This window comes from Lepisosteus platostomus, chromosome 16 (genome assembly GCF_059453375.1).
Source record: "Lepisosteus platostomus isolate fLepPlt1 chromosome 16, fLepPlt1.hap1, whole genome shotgun sequence".
In the NCBI taxonomy this organism is placed as follows: domain Eukaryota; kingdom Metazoa; phylum Chordata; class Actinopteri; order Semionotiformes; family Lepisosteidae; genus Lepisosteus; species Lepisosteus platostomus.
This window is the reverse complement of record NC_142626.1, coordinates 3,856,270-3,880,254: the sequence shown is the minus strand read 5'-3', so window position 1 is coordinate 3,880,254 and position 23,985 is coordinate 3,856,270. Positions and strand designations below refer to the sequence as shown.

General features: G+C 53.1%; 1 protein-coding gene across 9 annotated transcripts in view; it reads right to left on the bottom strand.

Moving 5' to 3' along the window:
- Positions 1-7,839: 7,839 nt before the first annotated feature.
- Positions 7,840-23,985, bottom strand: part of sipa1 (signal-induced proliferation-associated 1) — a 71,290-nt gene continuing 55,144 nt past the window's right edge. For 5 of the 9 annotated variants that reach the window (XM_088609144.1, XM_088609147.1, XM_088609145.1 and 2 more), the window contains 6 exons: positions 23,755-23,899; positions 23,270-23,402; positions 19,046-19,135; positions 17,892-17,994; positions 15,987-16,065; positions 7,840-9,454 (listed from right to left, as the gene is read on the bottom strand). In XM_088609144.1, coding sequence (XP_088465270.1) covers positions 9,311-9,454; positions 15,987-16,065; positions 17,892-17,994; positions 19,046-19,135; positions 23,270-23,402; positions 23,755-23,899 — 694 coding nt within the window. In that variant the 3' untranslated portion in view covers positions 7,840-9,310. Of the gene's footprint in view, positions 9,455-11,657; positions 14,446-15,986; positions 16,066-17,891; positions 17,995-19,045; positions 19,136-23,269; positions 23,403-23,754; positions 23,900-23,985 lie in introns of those variants that run through there. The other 4 variants (XM_088609151.1, XM_088609153.1, XM_088609150.1 and 1 more) reach the window with 4 other exon arrangements.

Here is a 23,985-nt window from a genome sequence, read left to right as displayed (position 1 = left end):
ATATTTTCCGGAGGGTCGTTTTTTTTTTATTCTACCGAGACAAAAACGCGTCGACTGACGCCGGAGAAGCACAGTCAAGCTCCGACGCGTCAGGAGGAAGAAAAAAAAAAACGATAACGAGGCGCCTTGTTGTTCTCGGGTTTAAGCGCGCTTCCAGAGACAGCCGGTTCCACTCGCGCTCTCGGGTGCGTGTTTCACGGATCAGTGTGAAGCCGCCCGCCCCGTTCGTGCCCTTGAGGGTTTGAAAAGACTTGTGTCAGGACCCCTCGCTGTCTCTCCTCTGTTCAGGACTAGTCGGACAGGGCGTTATTCCGCTGTTCTCAGAATAACGCAGCGGTCGAACATCGCCGCTTCGTAGGGCTGGAACCCGGGGTTCGATTCCGGCCCCGGGGCGCTGTCTGTGTGGAGTCTGCATGTTCTCCGTGGGTTGGCCCGTTGCGTGCGCTGCCGAATTGGATGAAACGCCTTAGAAAAGGGGTGGTTAGATGTTAGATCGCTGGCTGCCACCTAAATTCTGTTGTCCCCCCCGTAAAGGTCTAAATAAACAGTGGCGTTGCGCCCCGCATCGACGTCAATCGCATCCACCAACGTCTCATCCGTCACCTTCAGTTCAGAAGCCCTATGCTATCATTAACTGTGGCTGAAAAGCTGATCAACATATTTGTGTTCTCTCGAATTGACTACTGCAATGCTCTACTCCCTGGGGTATCTCAATCTACTCTGAACAAGCTGCAGTATGTCCAAAATTCAGCAGCCAGAATCCTGACCAGGTCTAGTGCAAGTGATCACATTACTCCTGTCCTGGAGTCCTTGCACTGGCTTCCGGTCAAATTCCACGTGGACTGTAAAATCCTCATGCTCACCTATAAGGCTCTGCATGGCTTGGCACCTCAGTACCTGTCTGAGCTATTATCGCCCTCCTCCCCACCTCGCAACCTCCGCTCTTCGAATTCTGCCCTCCTTACTGTCCCCCCAAGCCCCGTCTACATTGTAGGGGTGACAGGGCCTTCTCCTGTTATGCCCCCAAGCTCTGGAACTCTCTGCCCAAGGATATCAGAGAGTCACCTTCTCTAAACTCCTTCAAATCCAGACTCCAAACCCTCTTCTTCAGAAGAGCCTTTACTGAACTGGTTCCACTCTTCACCCCTCTGCTCTTCCTAGTACCACCATCCACGGTCTCCTCTATTGTTACTGTTGTATTGCTGTAATTGTAATTGTGTCCTATCTTGTGAAATCTTCTTACTTATTGTTGTATTCTTCTTATTTATTGTTGTTGTCATCCTGTAAAGCGCTTTGAGAAGCCACCTTTAAAGGCGCTATATAAAATAAAGTTTTTTATTATTATTATGATTATTAACCTGCGCGCTGTCCCGTGGGGCGGTGCTCTCAGCGCGCCCCCTGGCGGCCGTGGAGCCGATCAACACCCCCACGCACGCACAGGCCCCTGCACGGTTAGAGAGTTAGTAGGTATTGCGTGTACCTGCTCGGTAGATCGTGTCGGGGAGGGTAGAAATAGACACCCCCAGTCGACAAAGTCACCCGCAGACCCGCTGGGCTGTCTTCCCGTTAGGCTCCGTGGATTTGTCTCGCGCGCTGCGGTCTCCACTCGCGTCACCCGTTTTCCTGTCAAACGTGGGCGGGGGAACTAAGCAGCTCTCGGCAGGATCGTTCAACCCAGCGCTCGAGTCGCTCGGCGAGTCGGCCGGCGTCTGAATCTTTTTTTATATATATACCAGCGAGACGGTGTGAGTTCCCCGGGCGTGACGCGAAAAACCCCAGCCGGTCTTGTCCCGTGGCGAAACGAATGAGGACTTTTTCATTAAATTTAAAAATCGAATTTTATAGTGACCACAGAGAGTCAGGACCACAGTTTGACGTCTCATCCGAAGGACGGCGCCTGTTTACAGTCTAGTGTCCCCCGTCACTATACTGGGGCATCAGGACCCACACAGACCGCAGGGTGAGCGCCCCCTGCTGGCCCCCACTAACACCTCTTCCAGCAGCAGCCTCAGCTTTCCCAGGAGTCTCCCCTCCAGGTACTGGCCAGGCTCCCCCCTGCTGAGTCTCCAGTGGGGCTGCCAGCGGGGAGCTGCAGGGTGACAGGGCTGCTGGCTGTCAATGGTCATAAATGGTGCTGTCTGTGTGGAGTCTGCGTGTTCTCCCCATATTCGTGTGGGTTCCCTCCAAGTGCTCTGGTTTCTTCCCACAGTCCAAAGACATACTGGGAGGTGAACTGGCTTCTGGGAAAACTGACCCTGGTGTGAGTGTGTGTGTGTCTGTGTGTCCTGTGATGGACTGGCATCCCATCCAGGGTGTACCCTGCCCTGTACCTTGCTGGGATAGGCTCTGACACCCTCAGGAGACCCTGAGATTTGAAGAAGTGGTTAGAAAATGGATAGAGGTATCATTTAGCCAGCAGCCATATCACCCTGCAGCTCCCCACTGGCAGCCCCACTGGAGACTCAGCAGGTGGGAGCCTGGCCAGTACCTGGAGGGGAGACTCCTGGGAAAGCTGAGGCTGCTGCTGGAAGAGGTGTTAGTGGGGCCAGCAGGGGGCGCTCACCCTGCGGCTCATGTGGGTCCTAATGCCCCAGTATAGTGACGGGGGACACTAGACTGTAAACAGGCGCCATCTTCGGATGAGACGAAAAACCGAGGTCCTGACTCTCTGTGGTCATTAAAAACCCCAGGGTGTTTCTCGAGAAGAGTAGGGGTGTTACCCCGGTGTCCTGGCCAAATTCCCCCCCTGGCCTTTACCCATCATGGCCTCCTAATAACCCCCCTCTCTGAACTGGCTCCATCACTCTGCTCTCCTCCCCACTGAGAGCTGGGGTGTGGGGGGAGCGGACTGGCGCCTCATCCAGGTGGGGGTACACACTGCTGGGGGGCGGAGGGGATCCCCATGACCTGTAACGCGCTTTGAGTGGAGTGTCCAGAAAAGCGCTATAAAAGTGTAAGGAATTATTGTTATTATACCATCCTGAGTTATAATATAATATTACAGCACAGTGAAGGAGGAGACAGGTGTCTGAGTACATCAAGTTTATTGCCAGGATCTGTCCAGTTAACGTACTTGTACAACACTTGATCGATCTATCGCTGTCAATAACAAGGAATAACAACACCAACGGAAACAGTTTTTTTTTTAAAATCCAAAATACAGGCAACTCTTATTTGAGCCCCTCATAGTGAGCACGTATGTTCACACTTGTTCACAACTGTTCGCCTCTGCCGGCTGACCAGGATCCCACTCAAGCCCAATGGTGCACACACACACACACTTATGAACGATGTGGGGGCTCACACTTGTCTCCCCAAGTCCCGGACAGTTTCCAGAGGGAAGAAAGTTTGGAGGTGCCCTCGGAACTGCAAGGGTCACCCCTGAACTTTGCACACAACCACACAGTCACACACAATTTAACCCTCCACACGGACATAATCTCACACGCTCTCTTCACATGGTACAGGATTTCACATGTAGACGACACATGATGCTTGATTTCACATGTCGATTATGCACGGAGCCTGATTTCACATGCATTCTTCACATGGTGCAGGATTTCACATGTAGGAGACACATGGTGTAGGGTTTCACATGTAGGAGACACATGGTGCTTGATTTCACATGTAGACTACACATGGTACATGATTTCACATGTAGGTGACACATGGTGCTTGATTTCACATGTAGACTTCACATGGTGCTTTATTTTCACATGTAGGCGACACATGGTGCTTGATTTCACATGTAGACTACACATGGTACAGGATTTCACTTGAAGGCGACACATGGTGCTTGATTTCACATGTAGGCGACACATGATGCTTGATTTCACATGTAGACTACACATGGTACATGATTTCACATGTAGGAGACACATGGTGCTTGATTTCACATGTAGACTACACATGGTACATGATTTCAAAGCCATCAAAGTCCTCAGGAGCTCCTGGGGTCACACGCATCTACTATGGTCAACATTTTAGTACATGTAGAGTGAAATTATAGCTTTAGGACTATAGAGGAGAGGGCTCAGCAGACACATTGGCGAATGTCTTGAGTAAGACAAGTGGAGGAGAGCTAGCCCTGTAGCTCAGCTACAGCCCTCAATGAGCTCAGCTCGTCTGGACAGCACCTCAAAACTCCTTAGTTTCTCCCCTGAAAGCACACTTAAAGAGGAAGACTAAGGGATAATCTGTGCGGCTGGTCATTGAGACTGGGGGACACTCTGTCTCTCTCTCTCACACACACACACACACACACACACAAGCAGACAGATGTAAAGCACCGAACTCTCTGTGTATACGCCCCCAAAGACACACACACACACACACACACACACACACACGCTTCCCCTGGTTCACGGTTCAGCTCTCTCCCTGGCTGGGGCTCGACTCTGGCAGACACGCGCGCGGGCAGCCCACAGGCGCCCTCGAAGTTCTGTCCCCGGGCGGGCCGGCGCCGTTTCCCGGGGCGGGACAGAGACCTTCGCTCCGAAAGCCGAAGACACTGACCAGCGATGACCTGCCGCCCCCCAGCCCAGACTCGTCAGAGGTTAATTCCTCAAGCTCGGGCATATCGGCAGCCGCCACAGGGCTGGAGGAACGTCCTCGGGGTCTTAAGGGTTTTGGAGAAATCGGACTCTGGCCTGGGGCGGGGGTCAGTACTCCTGACCTGGCTGGAGTGCATTTAAACCGAGTCCTGGTGTGTGAGGCATGTCAGAAACAAGAGAGATCACTTTATCGGCCATATCCAATTTCTTGCATGAGGAACGTGTCTTTTCACAGACCCCAGCTTGCTCTCCAGGAGACACACAGACAGGGAGAGAGAAGCTGGGGGTCAGAGCGCAGGGTCGGCCGTTTATACGGCGCCCCTGGAGCAGCTGGGGGTGAAGGGCCTGGCTCAGGGGGCCCCACGGAGGAGGATTCCTCTGTCGGCCGCGGGATTCGAACCGGCAACCTCCCCAGCCGCAGAGATCTTTAGCCAGAGAGCCCCCGCCCTGCCTGTGCCAAATAGCTGGGGTTCATCACACCTCAGGGGTGCCATGGGGGTAATCAGGAAGAGCTACTGGGGCAAGAAGTGGATGGATTTTCTATGAGTCCAATACAATTGGTAAAGGTCACTCATAAACCCCCATAGTGATAACACAGGGTGACCAGACTAGAAACCCCTCTGTGACACTGGAGGTCAGGCTACCGATCCAAGGATTGTATAAAGTGGGGAGGGTTCCCAGTTCTGGTGACCCAAACACACACCTGGCCGGTCTGTGTCCCAGCCGAACCCTCGGTGACCCCCATCCAGCCTTCATCTCTGAACTGGCTCCATCACCCTGCTCTCCTCCCCACTGAGAGCTGGGGTGTGGGGAGCGGACTGGCGCCTCATCCAGGTGGGGGGTACACACTGCTGGGGGTGGAGGGGATCCCCCACGACCTGTAAAGCGCTTTGAGTGGAGGGTCCAGAAAAGCGCTATAGAAGTGTAAGCAATGATTATTATTTCCCAATTAACAAGATGGATCTGAACTGTGTGACCCTCAGCTCTGACACCTGCTGGAGCCTTAACTGTCTTGTTCGGTCGGTGAAATAAAACCCCCAGATTGGTGACTGGAAACTCAGTGCAGGTATTCCCCATCAAGCTATGTCTTAGAATCGAGTCGGGCCTCAGTGATCTGAAGGAGGCGGGAGGAAATGGCCAGGCGTGTTCCGGCCTTGGTGAATCCATTTTTTTGCAGTCGACTTTTTCATGGGTCGAGTTTTTTTCGGCACCCACCCTCATCAGACGGCCGTGCTGGGCTGGGGAGGGGGGGCGGGGGTCTTTCAGAGCTGCCCTGCAGGTCACGTCTCGTCCGCCCTGAGAAATCTACCTCAGGGAGTCAGGACGTCGGGGGGCCTTTCTCTGAAGGCCGGCCTGCTCTTTCGGAACCATGTGGAAGACACAGGAGACACCTGGAGGCCAGTGAGAGCTTTGGAGCAGCCTTCCTCCTCCCTGACTCCTGCTTACACATCATCATCATCATCATCATCATCATCATCAGAAGTACAGTAATAATTACATAAAATATGGCAAGAACATCATCATTGGGAATAGTCCAGAATTTTTCTTTTTTACAAAACAAAAACAACTTTAAAATCTCCCAACTCACCCCCTCCCACCCAAATGTAACACGTATTTACATCCCCTAGATCATATTAAAACATTAAACAAGGAAATCTACATTTGCATGATAAGTTAATATTGTATATAAATACACATATATATATATAGATATATATTTATACAGGGTAACCATAAAATTGCATCACATGTTTTGTTATTACTATCTCTGTTAAACATTTGCTAGTTGAATGCGTTGTAAACACACCGTTTCTCAACAGGTGCCTGTAGTTCACAGGTCCTGCCACCGGGAGGCGCCAGCGCTCCAGCAGTCATTTGGAGGCGGTTGAGCGTTTTCAACGCTGGGCCTTCGCGTACTGGGTTTTCGGCTCGCTCTGGTGTTTTGCCAGGTCTTAAAAAGACTTCCCAGTCTACAGAGCGGCTCGGGTGATCTGCCGAGCCCTGTCGCTGGGGTGGGTCTGTGTGAATGAGGGCAGCTCTGTTCATTCAATCGAAGGAAACCTCATTTTCTCACAGTATTGTTGTGTCCTATTCGATCATGCTGCAATTACAATTATAATGAAGTAATTAAGCAATTACATCCACCCATCAATTTTCGAAACCACTTTATCCAGTACAGGGTTCTGGAGTCTATCCCTGCAGGCAACTGGCACAAGGCAGGATACGCCCTGGACAGGACGCCAGTCCATCCCAGGGCGCACACACACACACACTCACAGCAGGGCCAATTTTCCCAGAAGCCCACCAGTCTTTTTGGACCGTGGGAGGTAACCAGAGCACCCGGATGGGAAACCCACAGGAAACACAGGGCAGAACGTGCAAACTCCACCCAGACAGCACCCCAGGTCCGGAATTGAACCCGGAGGACACCAGGACTCGCGCGGCCCAGCGTTGACGCCAATCGCCCCCCCAAGATCTAAAACCGGTCTTGCCTGAGATGTCGTGGAACTGGGACGGTGGGGAGTGGAACGTTGTTCTAACTACAGGGCGCCCTTTTTCGTCTCAGCGTTTCCCAGGCACCTGTTGAGAAAGCTCCACTAAACACCCCGAACTCAAACAGCCATGGCACATATCGGGTCATTGTCCAGTTACCCCCCCCGCCCCCCACCACCCCCCCATAGTATGGAAATGCGTATAGACATATATCTATATACACATAAAGATATACATTTCTATTTAATTTAATTCTGATATATCTTACTCTGCTGGTACCTGGTAGTCACAGTGAATCAAAAATCAAACTCAAAATTACAATCGGAAGGAACGGTATATACAGAACAACGCAACTCCACGTACAGCCCCGGATCGGGCTTCCTGGGTGTGGCTGTTGAACGCAGAGCCGAGATGCCCCCTTCCCCTCCCCGGGAGATTTATTTTAAGATGCGTTTCCTGTCCCCTCTTTTCTGCGCTCCTGGGCGCCTCCCACTCGCTCCCCTGGACCCTGCTCGGACTGGTCCCGAGCCCAGCCTCCCGATTCTCCCCCCGAAAAAAAAAAACCCCGAAACTGCGTCGCGCGCTCTCTGGACAGCTGGACTGGGAGGTAAGGGAGGGGTGGAAAAGGATCGGGATCCTGAACCAGGCGCTGGGAGGGCAGTCGCGCCCATCTCCGGAGGACCCTCAGGGGGTGGGGGGGGGCGTTTTCCAGACCGCACAGGTGAGGCCCGGTGACCCCTCTTCCCGAGAATCCCTCCCGACGTCCTGGAGCATTTTTCCGAGCCTTGGGCCTTTTCTGGACCGTACTGGCCTGTAGCACCCATGACAGGAGACCTGATTTGCTCCTCGCAGTGCTGCATAAGGACATCAGCCTCCAGAAACCGGGCTGTTCTGGAGATCCGTGTGTGTTTGTGTGGGGAGGGGGGGGTTTGGGGGTGCCGCGCACTGTGGGGTTCACAGTGTGGAGCCCCCTTTGGGGCTCAGTTCCACTTCACAGTATGAGAAAGAGATCTGTCGTGTCAGAGCACCAAGTTGGGGGGGGGGTGGTGGGGGACGTCCTTTGCCGATTCGGGGGTCACACCTCCGGGGGGGTCCCGGGGAATTGCATACGTTCGCCGTCGACGGCACAGGTGTCTCCCGGAGTCCAGATCTGGCGCCGGGAAGTGGGGTTCAGTCGGATTCCGAGTGGGGGGTGTCCATCATGGAGAGAGAGAGAGAGGGAGAGCCCCTACAGTGATATCGGGGTACGAATAGTCCCACCATAGCTGGTGCAGAGGTGACCCCCTACAATGATGTTGGGGTGCAGACAGTCCCCATCTAGAGAAATCGGGGCACCAGGCGATCTAGACGGCTGGGGCAGAGGTGAACCCTACAATGCTGTTGGCGTGCAGACAGTCCCCATTTAGAGAAATCGGGGCGCCAGGCGATCTAGACAACTGGGGCAGAGGTGAACCCTACAATGCTGTTGGGGTGCAGACAGTCCCCATCTAGAGAAATCGGGGCACCAGGCGATCTAGACAACTGGGGCAGAGGTGAACCCTACAATGCTGTTGGGGTGCAGGTAGTCCCCCATCTAGAGAAATCGGGGCACCAGGCGATCTAGACGGCTGGGGCAGAGGTGAACCCTACAATGCTGTCGGGGTGCGAACAATGGTTTTGGGGTACATGCTACCGGCTTGCTGGTAATTTACCTGTTGGCTTATTGGTGGATTGGAAACCAGCTGCTGGTCAGAACGACTGATTTATACAGACTTTACTCTGTTATTTTCGATTTTTTGCAGTTTCCAAAATGACTGTGGCCTGTGGTGACGTGGTTACACTCCCCCTCGGCCCGGTGAACTGTGTGATTGGCAACTAGATAGATATAAATCAGATCTGACAACACAGGGGGTCTCAGCCTTGTCCGGGAGACCGATTTGTCCCATCCTTCCCTCGAAACAGGCCAACCAATCGATCGCTCGATCGATCATCGTCATCGATCATCGGTCGACGGATACGCGGGGGGTTCGCTGCCGTCCTGGCTGGTTTTTCGGGTCCCGTTATTTCGCTCCGGGGTCAGCCTAACCCCTTCCCCAGAAAACCACTCCCCAACCCCCCCCCCCCCGCCTCCCCCGTGTGCGAACACCAGGTCATTGCGACTGTCCTGACGGGCAACAGGGCGATCCGGCCCCCCCGATGAGGGGGTAACCGGGTGCTGGCGGGGTGTGGTCCGAGCTTCTCCGAGGCTGGGGCAGGGAGTGATGGGGGGGGGGGGCGAGGGGGATTTAGCAGGGCTTGTTGACGTTGCAGAGCAGCTCGGTCACCTTGATGAGGCGGGCAACGGTGCTCTGGGACTCCTCCTGGAGGCGCTGGTTGTTCTGCCGCAGGTTCTGGACCTCGGCCTGCAGCAGGACCTTGTCTTCCTTCTCCTGCACAGGGAGGGGAGGAAGAGGAGGGGTGCATCACGCAACGGAGAGCAGCCCCGCCGCCCCCCCCCCCGTAGACTGGAGTTAGCGAGGGCGCAGGTGGGGGACGGGGCAGGGTGGCACACCCAACCAAAAACACACCCACCGCCGAAGGTCATGCGTTCACTCACAGCACAGCATCGCCAGAAGAGGGCGTGAGGGGTGAGAAGGTTTACCATGGTAGTCGGCCAAAATATTAGGACCCCCCCCCCCCTCCACCAAATGGCATTCTGGGCATCTACAAGCAGGGCGGGTATGTGATCAAGCAGGGGCAATTTGAGACGAAGTCGTCATGAGGGGTAACCGGAACTGGGTGGTGGGTGGGTGGGTGGGTTGACGTCTCCTTAACGCCCTGGCATCGGGCCGTCACGCTTGGGCGCGTGACACGTCAACCGAGCTCTGAGCGCATTCTGTGCGGGATGCCATTTCCCCCCGAGACACCAGCTGTCTCTGAAACCCTCGTTTGGGCTGAAGTTCTTCTGCCCCGGCGGTCGAGTGTGGACCATAGTGACCAGATATCTGGCTCTGGCCCAGCCTCCTGCCCTGCCTTCAGAGACTTTTCGAACAGACGCCCGCTGTCGTACGTGCCACAGCAGAAATATCTGAAGGGCGGGACAACGTCATCAAGAATGGCCGCTGGGCCTTAATAATAATCAATAATAATTGCTTACACTTATATAGCGCTTTTCTGGACACCACTCAAAGTGCTTGACAGGTAATGGGGATCCCCTCCAGAAAAGCGCTACATACAGTGGTGTGAAAAAGTTTTCTTTTCACTTTTTCCTACAGGGCCATGTATGTTGGGATTTTTTTCCCCCTTAATAATAAAAACCTTCATTTAAAAACTGCATTTTGTGTTTACTTGTGTTATCTTTGTCTAATATTTCAATTTGTTTGATGATCTGAAACATTTCAATGTGACAAACATGCAAAAAAAAAAAGAAATCAGGAAGGGGGCAAACACTTTTTCACACCACTGTAAGTGTAAGCAATTATTATTATTATTATTATTATTATTATTATTATTATTATTATTAATATTATTATTACTCCCACTTCGGCTGAAGGGCCAGTTTGCAGCTGTGGGCCTTCTACCATGGTAAACGTTCTGTTTGGAGAGGAAAATCTGTACTCGGATTAATGTTGAACAAAGAAGGCGGATTAATAAAAGGGTGGGGAAGAAAGCACGACACCTTCTAAACAAGATCTGTCCGAGGTTTGAGACTGTTAAAGGGGAACGGCGGGGCTATCTTCTAAAATTTCGGGGTGAGGAGCGCATTTCAGACCACAGCGAAAGTAGAACGGACACAGTAACGTGTAGGGACCTCCGATTTACACCACAAAATCAGCTAAATTTGCAGGTCTGCTCAGCGCCATGTTTCTGGGATTCAGAACGAGGCAGCAGGACTTCCGGTGAGGTGGAGCGGCCCTGTGACCCTGTAAACAAGCAGGCTTGTGGATCCAGCTCTTCTAATCCAGTAGAAATACTGCTCTCCTCTCCCAGATGGTTTCACTGGCAAATACTGCTCACTGGTGAACTCTGCCTGCAGATCACGGTGGAACATTTCTGCGGTGAAATGTCTGCAGCACAACCTGTACTTATTCTCTCGTACATCTCAGTGCATTAGTCAGTACAGGGACTAGTGAGCAGGAAGGGCCGCTTCACATCTCAGTACATTAGTCAGTACAGGGACTAGTGAGCAGGAAGGGCCGCTTCACATCTCAGTACATTAGTCAGTACAGGGACTAGTGAGCAGGAAGGGCCGCTTCACATCTCAGTACATTAGTCAGTACGGGGACTAGTGAGCAGGAAGGGCTGCTTCACATCTCAGTACATTAGTCATCACAGGGACTAGTGAGCAGGAAGGGCCGCTTCACATCTCAGTACATTAGTCATCACAGGGACTAGTGAGCAGGAAGGGCCGCTTCACATCTCAGTACATTAGTCAGCACAGGGACTAGTGAGCAGGAAGGGGCGCTTCACATCTCAGTACATTAGTCACTACAGGGACTAGTGAGCAGGAAGGGCCTCTTCACATCTCAGTACATTAGTCAGTACAGGGACTAGTGAGCAGGAAGGGCCGCTTCACATCTCAGCACATTAGTCATCACAGGGACTAGTGAGGAGGAAGGGCCGCTTCACGTCATCGTTCGTGGGATTCGTAAATTTTTCTTCTCTGACGTCAATTAATTTATCTCGTTATCTAGACTTAAGAGCCGGTCTGAGAAATTGGGACCGCAGTTCCCCTTTAAGGAGAGTACGCACTCGGCCTGGCCACATTATTAGGACCTGTGTCTGATGTTCTGTACTAGAACTGCACTGTATAGCCACTATATTAGGATCTGGGCCTAATATACTGTACTACAGCAACACAGTATGGCCACATTAATAGGAACTATGTTTAACATGCTGTACTTTATCTACACTTCCTGGCCACTAAATTAGGACCCGGGTTTGATATACTGTATCTACTGTATCTGTATCTTCACTTTAAGCCTCAGCTAATCAGGGGAGGGGGTCTTGGTCCTCATAAACTGGCCAGACTGGCAGGCACCGTACGGACGTGTCTCTGAGTGAGGTGCGGCTCGCTTGTGGTCAACACGTCAACACAAGAGAGGATGAAATGAGATCGGCTGTGTATTATCATCAATCTACATGTGTGTGGTTGGCGTGTGCGTGGGAGTTCAACGCCAGAAGGTGAATGGAGACCCCCCCCCCCCCCAACCCATGACCCCCACAAATGGCTGGATCGCCAATTGTTAGCTCAGCTCCTCATGCACGCTCTCTGGATTCAGCCTACCGCGCGAGACGGCGACCTCCATGTTTGCCCTCACTCCTAGGTGGCTGCAGAACAGGACCGGCCTCTACCGCGATCACGGGCTGAGCCTAGCATGCCCGGCCGATGGGGGTTTTGGTGTCAGCGGTGGGATCCCTCCTGGCGCGATCGGCGCCATCTAGTGGAGTCTGTGCTGACATGTCAGGAGACTCGGAAAATGGAAACTGGAGCGTCTCTCACTGGGTTGAAGCCACCGATTCAAGAAGCGGGTGTGTGTGTGTGTTATTCCCTTTCACTTCAGACGAGTTTGTCCACTGTGCCGACGCTGTATATGTAACTTGTCTGGGCAGAACCAGGTCCAATATTTCTCCATCGCAATCTACATTTGGATCGATTTAGGCTGCCTGTCCATACCGGAAGGTTTGGCACTGTTTAAGGTCTCCGGACATTCATTTTGTGGCAGCGTGTTAAGCAGGAAGGGCCAGAGTTTACCACGTTAGCGCCATCTCGGCCTAGCCAGCTGCCTTTGAAAGGCTGGCCTGGACTTCAGGGGAGAGGGACGCGGGGGGGGGTTTGCTGTCCCAAGCAAGAGGGAAAAAAACAAAACGAAACAATGGATTTCTGCTATGAGATTAATTCGTTCAGAAAATATCAGGGCACCCTTTCCTGATTGGGCTGGTGCAGGGGGCTCCTTCTGAGATTTCCTGCCGCTAGCATCCCAGAAAAGAGACATACGCCCATGAGGGAGATTCCAAACCAGAGGAGGGCGTTCTGCCCATTTAGTCTCTTTGGTAGTTAGTGGCTAACTGATCTGATGATCCAGCTGTTCCTTGAAATTGGCCAGGGTATTCGCTTGTTCTACACTCCCACCACCCTTGGTGTAAAGAAACGCCTGCCGTCCTACTGGTGCGTTACAGAACCAGCTGTTTCTTGAAGGACGCCAGGGCACAGGGTTTTCAACATTGGAGCTGGGTGGCGTGTTCCACACTCCCGCCACCTCTTAGTGTAAAGGCGTACCCCCTGAACTCGGCTTTAATCGCACTTCCACATATCGAGAGGGAGCCCAGCTACATCCTCGCCCTGCGGCTTTCGAGATTGATGATAATACCGTGTTAGTAATGGAGGAAGAGGGTTAACAAAATGCATGAGGTTAAGAAAACGTGTTTGATTGCACAAGGCAGGCACAAAGAAAACTGGACAAAGAAAATGACTGGTCAGAGGGCTCATTAAAGATCTGTACTGAGATTTAGAAGGCAGTTGGTTCGAGAGGCATTTTTTTCAAGAGTAATTTGTGTGTGTGTGTGCTATAGAAATGACCAGGAGCTGTGTGAAGGTGGTTTTTGCTGCACCTGCTTCAGGTCATGAGGTCAAGCTGTCCAAAAGTTTTGCTTTGGAGCAAAACAAGCTTTAAAAAAGCTTTACCCCGAAGGCAAAACAAAATGCATGCTTTTTGTGGCCGGCTCTGTTTTTTTCTGATTCCGTGCCATGAGTTTGTATCGGATTTCAATGCCTGCTTTTTTCAAAGCTCTCTGAGCCAATCAGATGAGGGGATTCCCCGCTTGACATTTTCACTTCCTCTCTAACAGGAAGTGACCTCTTCCTCGCCGCTGCCAGGACCGCTGTCTCCCCAGGAAGGAGAACAAGACCTTTCGGAGTAATCCTGGCTTGGCCAAGCTGCACGGAAACTGGATTTCATGATCTTTTTTCTCTTGGTGGACGTGTGTGTGTGTGTGTGTGTGTTTCAGATCTTTAAGGAGTCGGTGTCAGTCAGCAAGCCAGCCTCTCCCCCGTCCTCCATTTGCCCACCTCCAGTCCTCAAAGACCCTCTTCTCCGCCATCTCTCCCAGGCTCTGAGCTAGAAGGACTCGATCCACGTCTCGTTAGCGATAATTCGCCCGGGGAATTCAGTAATTCAGCCCGCTGGGAATTGGGAAACTTTGAGACAGGACAGGTTTTTAAAGCAGCCCCCCGAATGAAATGCGTTTGTGTTGTAACTTTTGGGGTGATAAGTACATTGACCGCATTGCAAAGGTCAGGGTTGAAGAGCTGTTTCAAGTCTGAGCAGTCAGTGTTTCCGGGGGGACGCATTTCAGCGTCACACCTGGCTGGACAGCAGCGCGCTTCCACGATGAGGCTGGTGCGGCGCTAATATGCTTCCCCACTCCTTCAGACAACTTCCTGTGAAGAAGGGCGAGAGAAGCCATTTTTTTCCCCCCCAGCAAACAAACCCAGAACAGGACTCGATGGTCCTAGAGCAGGTGCTGCCTGCTCCTAGCTCAGTAATGAACGGAGCTGGGTTTTCATGAGGAGAGTGTCCACGTATAACTGAATAAGGTTTCAGGGTGACCAAATTTCGAAAGCCAAAAAAGATCTTGGAGACGTATATATTTTTAAATCATTTTATATGCAAACACAGTGCCTGGGGTCACTATGACCTGCATTATGAATTCTAAAAATGAGCATTTCTTTTGTTGTCCTTATAGAAACCTCTGCCTGTGGCTGAAAGTTCCCCTCTTAATTCCCCTCAGCAGGTAACAGCATATCTCTGATCTCTGACGCCGCGATGCAATGAAATACGGCCCGCGAGAGCTCAGAATCGGCTGTGCGTCGTCAATGAGTTCGGAAACGGGAAACCAAACCGGACCACTGAATTGTGATCGCGCCACAAATTGGGGTGGCTGTGGTTCTGGGGTGAATACTAGAAGCCCTAGGCCGTCCTGCTCGAGCAGTGCCTGCTGTCTGGGGGGGGCCGGGGGCCGAGATGGGTGGGGGGTTACGCCGCATGGTCGGTCGGACCGCGGGTGGGGAAGATCCGATCGGATACGGGGGAGAAAGGGAGAGGTCGGAGAAGAGGATTAGTGGGACCCCCCCTAAACCTCCCACTCCCGAAACTAGAGGCTGCACCCCCTCCTCCTCTTCCTCTATCGCCTCCGTTAAGCCTCAGCCTGGAGGAGCTGGGACACTGTCTTTGCTGTTGGCCGCCATACTTGGTTGTGTGCATGAACAGGATCCTGGTCGGTTTTTGGTGGGCATCTTTATAATTTCGAGGTTTTTCGGGGGTGGGGGCCCTAGACCTGGGTCAAAACTGGGGTTCCGGAGAGCGCTGTACCCACAGCTTTTTTTGGAATCTCTCGTCACCTTATTGAAGGGGTGCTGTCCTGGGTGGGGTGGGGTGGGTGGGTCTGAATCGGTCAACTAGAGCAACGTCAAGGTCTGGCTTTTAAGTTGGCGTCAGCAGGCCCCGACAATTCCTCGACACTACCAGGTAGGATGATGGGAAAGAGGGGGTTCCTGTCCCGTGGGGGGCTGGGAGGGAGGCCCTCTCCGATCGCAGCCGAAGTTGGCGGTGCCGCCTGTGTTTTCTGGGGGACCCAGAGTGCGCCATCCTCGTTCCACTGCGCCTGCCATTTTCCCTAAAACCGTTCCCTCTCCCGGGGAGTTCAGCGGACGCTTAGCGTTCAGAGAGCGCGCATGGCTTGCCTGGCTAACATTTGTTCCTCCTGTCCGTTGTGGAATTGGGGGTTCCTGTGCCCCCACTTTCCCCTGCACCAACCTCCCCCCTGGGTCTCTGGCTTAGTGGTGGGGTCTGCGGCAGTTGGGGGGGTACCCCGTGGAGCGGTGTGGCGATAAAGGAGCGATGAGGGGGTTCACTGTTTGTGCAGGATGCCCGGGGGGGGGTCGTGGTTGGGGCTGTGGTTGGGCACCTGGAGGGGCAGTACCTTTTGGAGATCGTCCTGCAGGCGCTTCAGCATGGCCTCCAGCTGAGATACTTTCTCCACCAGGGGGGCTGGAGAGTCACTGCGGGGGGACAGAGAGAGACACAGACACGATCAGTGGAGCCAGAGCTGCAGAGAACAGAGAGAGACAGACACGATCAGAGGAGCCAGAGCTGCAGGGGGCAGAAGACAGACAAGATCAGTGGAGCCAGAGCTGCAGGGGACAGAGAGACAGACACAATCAGAGGAGCCAGAGCTGCAGGGGACAGAAGACAGAAGATCAGTGGAGCCAGAGCTGCAGAGAACAGAGAGAGACAGACACGATCAGAGGAGCCAGAGCTGCAGGGGGCAGAAGACAGACAAGATCAGTGGAGCCAGAGCTGCAGAGAACAGAGAGAGACAGACATGATCAGTGGAGCCAGAGCTGCAGGGGACAGAAGACAGAAGATCAGTGGAGCCAGAGCTGCAGAGAACACAGAGAGACAGACAAGATCAGAGGAGCCAGAGCTGCAGAGAACAGAGAGAGACAGACAAGATCAGAGGAGCCAGAGCTGCAGGGGACAGAGAGAGACAGACACGATCAGAGGAGCCAGAGCTGCAGGGGACAGAAGACAGACAAGATCAGTGGAGCCAGAGCTGCAGGGGACAGAAGACAGACAAGATCAGAGGAGCCAGAGCAGCAGAGAACAGAGAAAGACGGACAAGATCAGTGGAGCCAGAGCTGCAGGGGACAGAAGACAGACAAGATCAGAGGAGCCAGAGCTGCAGAGAACAGAGAGAGACAGACAAGATCAGAGGACCCAGAGCTGCAGAGAACAGAGAGAGACAGACAAGATCAGAGGACCCAGAGCTGCAGGGGACAGAAGACAGACAAGATCAGAGGACCCAGAGCTGCAGGGAACAGAAGACAGACAAGAGTAGTGGAGCCAGAGCTGCAGAGAACAGAGAGAGACAGACAAGATCAGTGGAGCCAGAGGAAGACAGACAAGATCAGAGGAGCCAGAGCTGCAGAAAACAGAGAGACAGACAAGATCAGAGGAGCCAGAGCTGCAGAGAACAGAGAGAGACAGACAAGATCAGTGGAGCCAGAGCTGCAGGGGACAGAGAGAGACAGACAAGATCAGAGGAGCCAGAGCTGCAGAGAACAGAGAGAGATCAGAGGAGCCAGAGCAGTAGAAGAAGTAGTGGACTAGAGAAAATACTCCGATCAGGACAACGGGACAAAGGGTGGCGGGAGTGTGGAACACCCTGCCCAGCCAGGTTGTCGAGACCGATAACCCTGGCATCGTTAGTTTGGATCAATTAACGACGGGCCAGACGGATGATGCCGCATTATCCGCTGTGGTGTGCCCGGGGCAGCGGCATCATGACGAGAGATGCAGATAGGCTCAATAAACTGATCAAGAAGGCTGGCTCTGTGCTGGGGCTGAGCCTTGACCCCCCCGGAGGTGGTGGCTGAGAGGAGAACGCTGACCAAGCTCACAGCCGTCATGAACAACGCCGAGCGGAGCACTTTTAGCAACAGACTGCTCCAGCTTTGGTGTTCAAGGGAACGTTTCCGCAGGTCAGGGTGTATAACGCTGCCCTAGGACTAGGCTAGGACCGTTAGCCCCTCATCTGCTCGTCTATGGACAGCCTGTTTGCTCCATTGTACTTTTTGGACAATCAGTCTGTATAAACCTATGCCCATTTTGCACATATTTTATTGTTTTTACAGCGACTATGAGCATCACATTTTGCGCACGCCTATGTATTTATTTATTTCGTTGTCTTGTGTTTTAGAACTATTCTGATGTCTGTTTTTGCTCGTCTTGGGCTGCTGTAACACATCCAGTTTCCCCTCCGGGATTAATAAAGTCTTATCTATCTATCTAAACGCGCAGGGGGATGGGTCCCAGTCCCGCTCACCTCTCTGTGCCCTCCTTGGTCTTGGAGTCCGTCGGTTCCGGTCCCGGCCCAGGCCCGGCTGGGCAGTCCGGCGTGGCCTGTGCTCCGTCTCCCTCCCTGTGACCTGGAAAACGGGGACACAGGGCAGGTCACGGACCGGGAGGAGGAGGGTAGATCCACCCCCTCCCCCCCGGCCCTCGCCCTCCGCCAAGAGCTCCAACAGCTCGGCCACCCAAGGCCACACTGAAACCGGTACAGCGGGGAGGCTTGCTCCAGACACCCGCCACTCTTTGTGCAAAGGGGGATCTCGGGGCTGACGTTGCCCTTTCTCGCAAGTTCTGCTTGGCCAGCAGCCATATCGCCCTGCAGCTCCCCGCTGGCAGCCCCACTGGAGACTCAGCAGGTGGGAGCCTGGCCAGTACCTGGAGGGGGAGACTCCTGGGAAAGCTGAGGCTGCTGCTGGAAGAGGTGTTAGTGGGGCCAGCAGGGGGCGCTCACCCTGCGGTCTGTGTGGGTCCTGATGCCCCAGTATAGTGACGGGGGACACTAGACTGTAAACAGGCGCCGTCCTTCGGATGAGACGTGAAATTCAATGAGATTGAAAGGAGAACCTCCCTGTACTGTAAGTGCAGCAGACACTGTGTACAGGAGTGCAGCTGGGCACCCCACCCTCCTCTGCCCCGCCCCCTCCACCCTGCACAATCCCTCCACCCCACCCTCCTCTGCCCCTCCCCCTCCACCCTGCCCCGCCTCCCCATCCGCTGCCCCGCCCCTCCACCCTGCACCATCCCTCCACCCCACCCTCCTCTTCCCCACCCCCTCCACCCTGCACCACCCCCCTGCCCTGCCCTCCACCTCCTCTGCCCCGCCTCCTCCACCCCGCCCCCTCTGTCACTCCCTGCCCCTCCATTGCCCCGCCCCCACTCTCCTCTGCCCCGCCCCCTCCATCCATCCCCTTCCCTCTGCCCCGCCCCCTCTGTCAGTCCCCTGTCCCACCCTCTGCCATTCCCTGACCCGCCCCTTCCCCGCCCACCCTCTCCTCTGCCCCGCCCCCTCCACCCTGCCCCGCCCCCTCTGTCAGTCCCCTGTCCCACCCTCTGTCATTCCCTGACCCGCCCACCCGCTCCTCTGCCCCGCCCCCCATCATTCCCTGCCCACCCCCCTGCCCTGCCCACCCTCTCGGGACAGCGTCTCCAGGATGCTGCGGCAGGTGGACTCCACGTCAGAGATGTACTGCCACTCCTCCTCGGTGGTCTCGGACTGAACTGTGGGGAGGAGGAGGAGGAGAGAGGAAGGCCGGGTGATATAGAGAGCACTTGGAGGGGCAGGAAAGCAGACAGGCGACGACGGGGGAGGGGGGCAGCTACCAGCCAGCCAAAGCGCTCAAGCCTCCCGGTGCTCACCCAAGGGGGACAGGAGGCCACACACCCAATACATAACACAAGCCCTGTCCTGAGGGCTCGTCCAGTTTAAAGACACCCCCCCCCGCCCCCGACACCCTTGTTCCAGTACTGACCTACGACACCCTGCTCCCTTTTCCCCGCAGTTACAGGATTTAAGACAAGTTTGGTCAAATTTCGGCCAATTTCGGGTCTTATGATGTCCTTTTCCAGGAGGTGTGACGTTTTCAGCACTCGGAGTTTCCCCCAGAAGCCACTCATGATCAAAATTATAATTAGACGCAGGCTCACGGCTGGTCCACCCTTTCCAAAATGGATCAGGGGGAAACCCCCTCCCCCCCCCCCAGATAATCCTGCCCAATCCATTGCTGTCTTGAGCCTCGGCCAGCTCCTGATTTGATTTAATTTAATGCGTGTGATCAGATCTGTTTACAGATCTGCAGAGCTGTAAATGGGTCTCCGGCAGGCCTGGGGCTGCCCAGCAGGGGGCAGTGTTTTCGGGCTTGCCAGAAACCGGGAGGGAGGTGGATGGAGGGGAGGGGAGGGGGGGGGCGCGTCGGCCTGCTAATCGCCCCTGTCGGCAGCGGAGAGAATCAGGGCTCTCCCCTGGGGCCGCGGGGGAAAGAGGGGGGGGGGTGGGGTGGCAGATGGCAGGCAGGCTGGGCGCTGTTAGCGGGGACGCGTCTGAACTCCCATCTGTTCTCTCCCGCCTCTCTCCGAAAAGTGTCAGGGGGTGGGGGACACACACACACACACACACACACACACACAACATTGACCGCAGCACGGATTCCTGGACATACAGACACACAACTCCTCTCCCGTTAGGATCCCGGCGAGGGGGGGCCCTGAGGATTCTGGGAGAAACGCACGTGCTGTGCGTGACAACAGCTCCATGCAGAATTAAGACTGTTTTTGCCCCTGCCCCCCTGCCCCTGCCCCTGCCCCTGCCCCTGCCTTGGGTGGGGTGTGAGGGGGTGTAGAGCACAGCGGGGGTGGGTGAGCAGGGGTGGGACAAGGAGGGGGGGATCAGGTTGGCCTCGCGTCCGTGTTGCCTTTCAATGCGTGTGCACGTAGGTGTGCGAGTGCGTGTGTGTATGTGCCCGTGTGCGCGCTTCTGTGTGTTTGTGTTGTGTGCTGTATGCGTTTCTGTGTGCCTGCGCAAAAGCGTCTGTGTTTGCATGTGTGTGAACTGTGCGTGTATATGCACAAATGAGTGTGTGTGTTAGCTGTGCGTGTATATGCACAAATGAGTGTGTGAGAGTGTGTGTGTGAACTGTGCGTGTATTTGCACAAATGAGTGTGTGTTAACTGTGCGTGTGTATGCACAAATGAGTTTGTGTGTTAACTGTGCGTGTATATGCACAAATGAGTGTGTGAGAGTGTGTGTGTTAACTGTGCGTGTATATGCACAAATGAGTGTGTGTGTTAACTGTGTGTGTATATGCACAAATGAGTGTGTGAGAGTGTGTGTGTTAACTGTGTGTGTATATGCACAAATGAGTTTGTGTGTTAACTGTGCGTGTATATGCACAAATGAGTGTGTGAGAGTGTGTGTGTTAACTGTGCGTGTATATGCACAAATGAGTGTGTGTGTGTTAACTGTGCGTGTATATGCACAGCGGGGGTGGGTGAGCAGGGGTGGGACAAGAAGGGGGGGATCAGGTTGGCCTCGTGTCCGTGTTGCCTTTCAATGCGTGTGCACGTAGGTGTGCGAGTGCGTGTGTGTATGTGCCCGTGTGCGCGCTTCTGTGTGTTTGTGTTGTGTGCTGTATGCGTTTCTGTGTGCCTGCGCAAAAGCGTCTGTGTTTGCATGTGTGTGAACTGTGCGTGTATATGCACAAATGAGTGTGTGTGTTAGCTGTGCGTGTATATGCACAAATGAGTGTGTGAGAGTGTGTGTGTGAACTGTGCGTGTATTTGCACAAATGAGTGTGTGTGTTAACTGTGCGTGTGTATGCACAAATGAGTTTGTGTGTTAACTGTGCGTGTATATGCACAAATGAGTGTGTGAGAGTGTGTGTGTTAACTGTGCGTGTATATGCACAAATGAGTGTGTGTGTTAACTGTGTGTGTATATGCACAAATGAGTGTGTGAGAGTGTGTGTGTTAACTGTGTGTGTATATGCACAAATGAGTTTGTGTGTTAACTGTGCGTGTATATGCACAAATGAGTGTGTGAGAGTGTGTGTGTTAACTGTGCGTGTATATGCACAAATGAGTGTGCGTGTGTTAACTGTGCGTGTATATGCACAGCGGGGGTGGGTGAGCAGGGGTGGGACAAGGAGGGGGGGATCAGGTTGGCCTCGTGTCCGTGTTGCCTTTCAATGCGTGTGCACGTAGGTGTGCGAGTGCGTGTGTGTATGTGCCCGTGTGCGCGCTTCTGTGTGTTTGTGTTGTGTGCTGTATGCGTTTCTGTGTGCCTGCGCAAAAGTGTCTGTGTTTGCATGTGTGTGAACTGTGCGTGTATATGCACAAATGAGTGTGTGTGTTAGCTGTGCGTGTATATGCACAAATGAGTGTGTGAGAGTGTGTGTGTGAACTGTGCGTGTATTTGCACAAATGAGTGTGTGTGTTAACTGTGCGTGTGTATGCACAAATGAGTTTGTGTGTTAACTGTGCGTGTATATGCACAAATGAGTGTGTGAGAGTGTGTGTGTTAACTGTGCGTGTATATGCACAAATGAGTGTGTGTCTGAACTGTGTGTGTATATGCACAAATGAGTGTGTGAGAGTGTGTGTGTTAACTGTGCGTGTATATGCACAAATGAGTTTGTGTGTGAACTGTGTGTGTATATGCACAAATGAGTTTGTGTGTGAACTGTGCGTGTATATGCACAAATGAGTGTGTGAGTGTGTGTGTTAACTGTGCGTGTATATGCACAAATGAGTGTGTGTTTGTTAACTGTGTGTGTATATGCACAAATGAGTGTGTGAGAGTGTGTGTGTTAACTGTGCGTGTATATGCACAAATGAGTTTGTGTGTGAACTGTGTGTGTATATGCACAAATGAGTTTGTGTGTGAACTGTGCGTGTATATGCACAAATGAGTGTGTGAGAGTGTGTGTGTTAACTGTGCGTGTATATGCACAAATGAGTGTGTGTTTGTTAACTGTGTGTGTATATGCACAAATGAGTGTGTGAGAGTGTGTGTGTTAACTGTGTGTGTATATGCACAAATGAGTTTGTGTGTTAACTGTGTGTGTATATGCACAAATGAGTTTGTGTGTGAACTGTGCGTGTATATGCACAAATGAGTGTGTGAGAGTGTGTGTTAACTGTGCGTGTATATGCACAAATGAGTGTGTGTTTGTTAACTGTGTGTGTATATGCACAAATGAGTGTGTGAGAGTGTGTGTGTTAACTGTGCGTGTATATGCACAAATGAGTTTGTGTGTGAACTGTGTGTGTATATGCACAAATGAGTTTGTGTGTGAACTGTGCGTGTATATGCACAAATGAGTGTGTGAGAGTGTGTGTGTTAACTGTGCGTGTATATGCACAAATGAGTGTGTGTTTGTTAACTGTGTGTGTATATGCACAAATGAGTGTGTGAGAGTGTGTGTGTTAACTGTGTGTGTATATGCACAAATGAGTTTGTGTGTTAACTGTGTGTGTATATGCACAAATGAGTTTGTGTGTGAACTGTGCGTGTATATGCACAAATGAGTGTGTGAGAGTGTGTGTGTTAACTGTGCGTGTATATGCACAAATGAGTGTGTGTTTGTTAACTGTGTGTGTATATGCACAAATGAGTGTGTGAGAGTGTGTGTGTTAACTGTGTGTGTATATACACAAATGAGTTTGTGTGTTAACTGTGCGTGTATATGCACAAATGAGTGTGTGTATGTGCATGAGTGTACACGTGTGTTTGTGCTTATGTGTGTCTATGCATGAGTGTATCTATGGAGTGTGTGTGAGTATGTTTGAGAATGTGTGAGAGTGTGTATGGAGTGTGTGTCAGTGTGTGTCAGTGTGTGAGTAGAGAGGCAGACGTACTCTCAGTGATGGGGTTCCTAAGGTCCAGCGTCCGGAGGCTGCGTTCTACGCTGTCCAGGGAGTCCAGCAGGCTGAGGGACTGAGGGGCGTTGCTGGCAGACGGGGCGTCTTCACTGTGCTCCACCCCCAGGAACTGGAGAAGAGAGAGGGCAGAGTCAGACGCACAGCTCACAGCGGCTACCTCACTGCCCAGCTGCCCTGCAGCGGACCGGTCACTCAGTGTGGGCTTCAGTCAGTGGAGTGGTCACTCAGTGTGGGCTTCAGTCAGTCAATGGAGTGGTCATGTCTTTGGACTGTGGGAGGAAAGTGGAGCACCTGGAGGCAACCCACAGAAACTTGGGGGAGAACATGCAAACTCCACACAGACAGCACCGGAGGTCCACAATTGAACCCAGAGCCCCAAGCAACAGTGCCAATCATTGTGCCTCCTATGATCTTGAAATACTGCATCTGTGGAGGCTGATCGCCTTACCAGCCCACCTCACCTGTTTCTCATGGTCCTCGTCCAGCCCTGTCTTGGGTGTGACCGCCAGGATGAGGTCAGGGGTGGTGTCCAGCAGCCCGGGGATGTTCTCGTAGACCGCGGCCTGCTCTGGCTCGGCTTGCACGCCCACGTTGTCATAGAAATGCCTGCGAGAGAGAACACGGGGGGGGGGGGGGGCGTGTCATTATCCACCACATCGGAGCTTAACGAGCGAAGCCCCAAATGAAGAAAT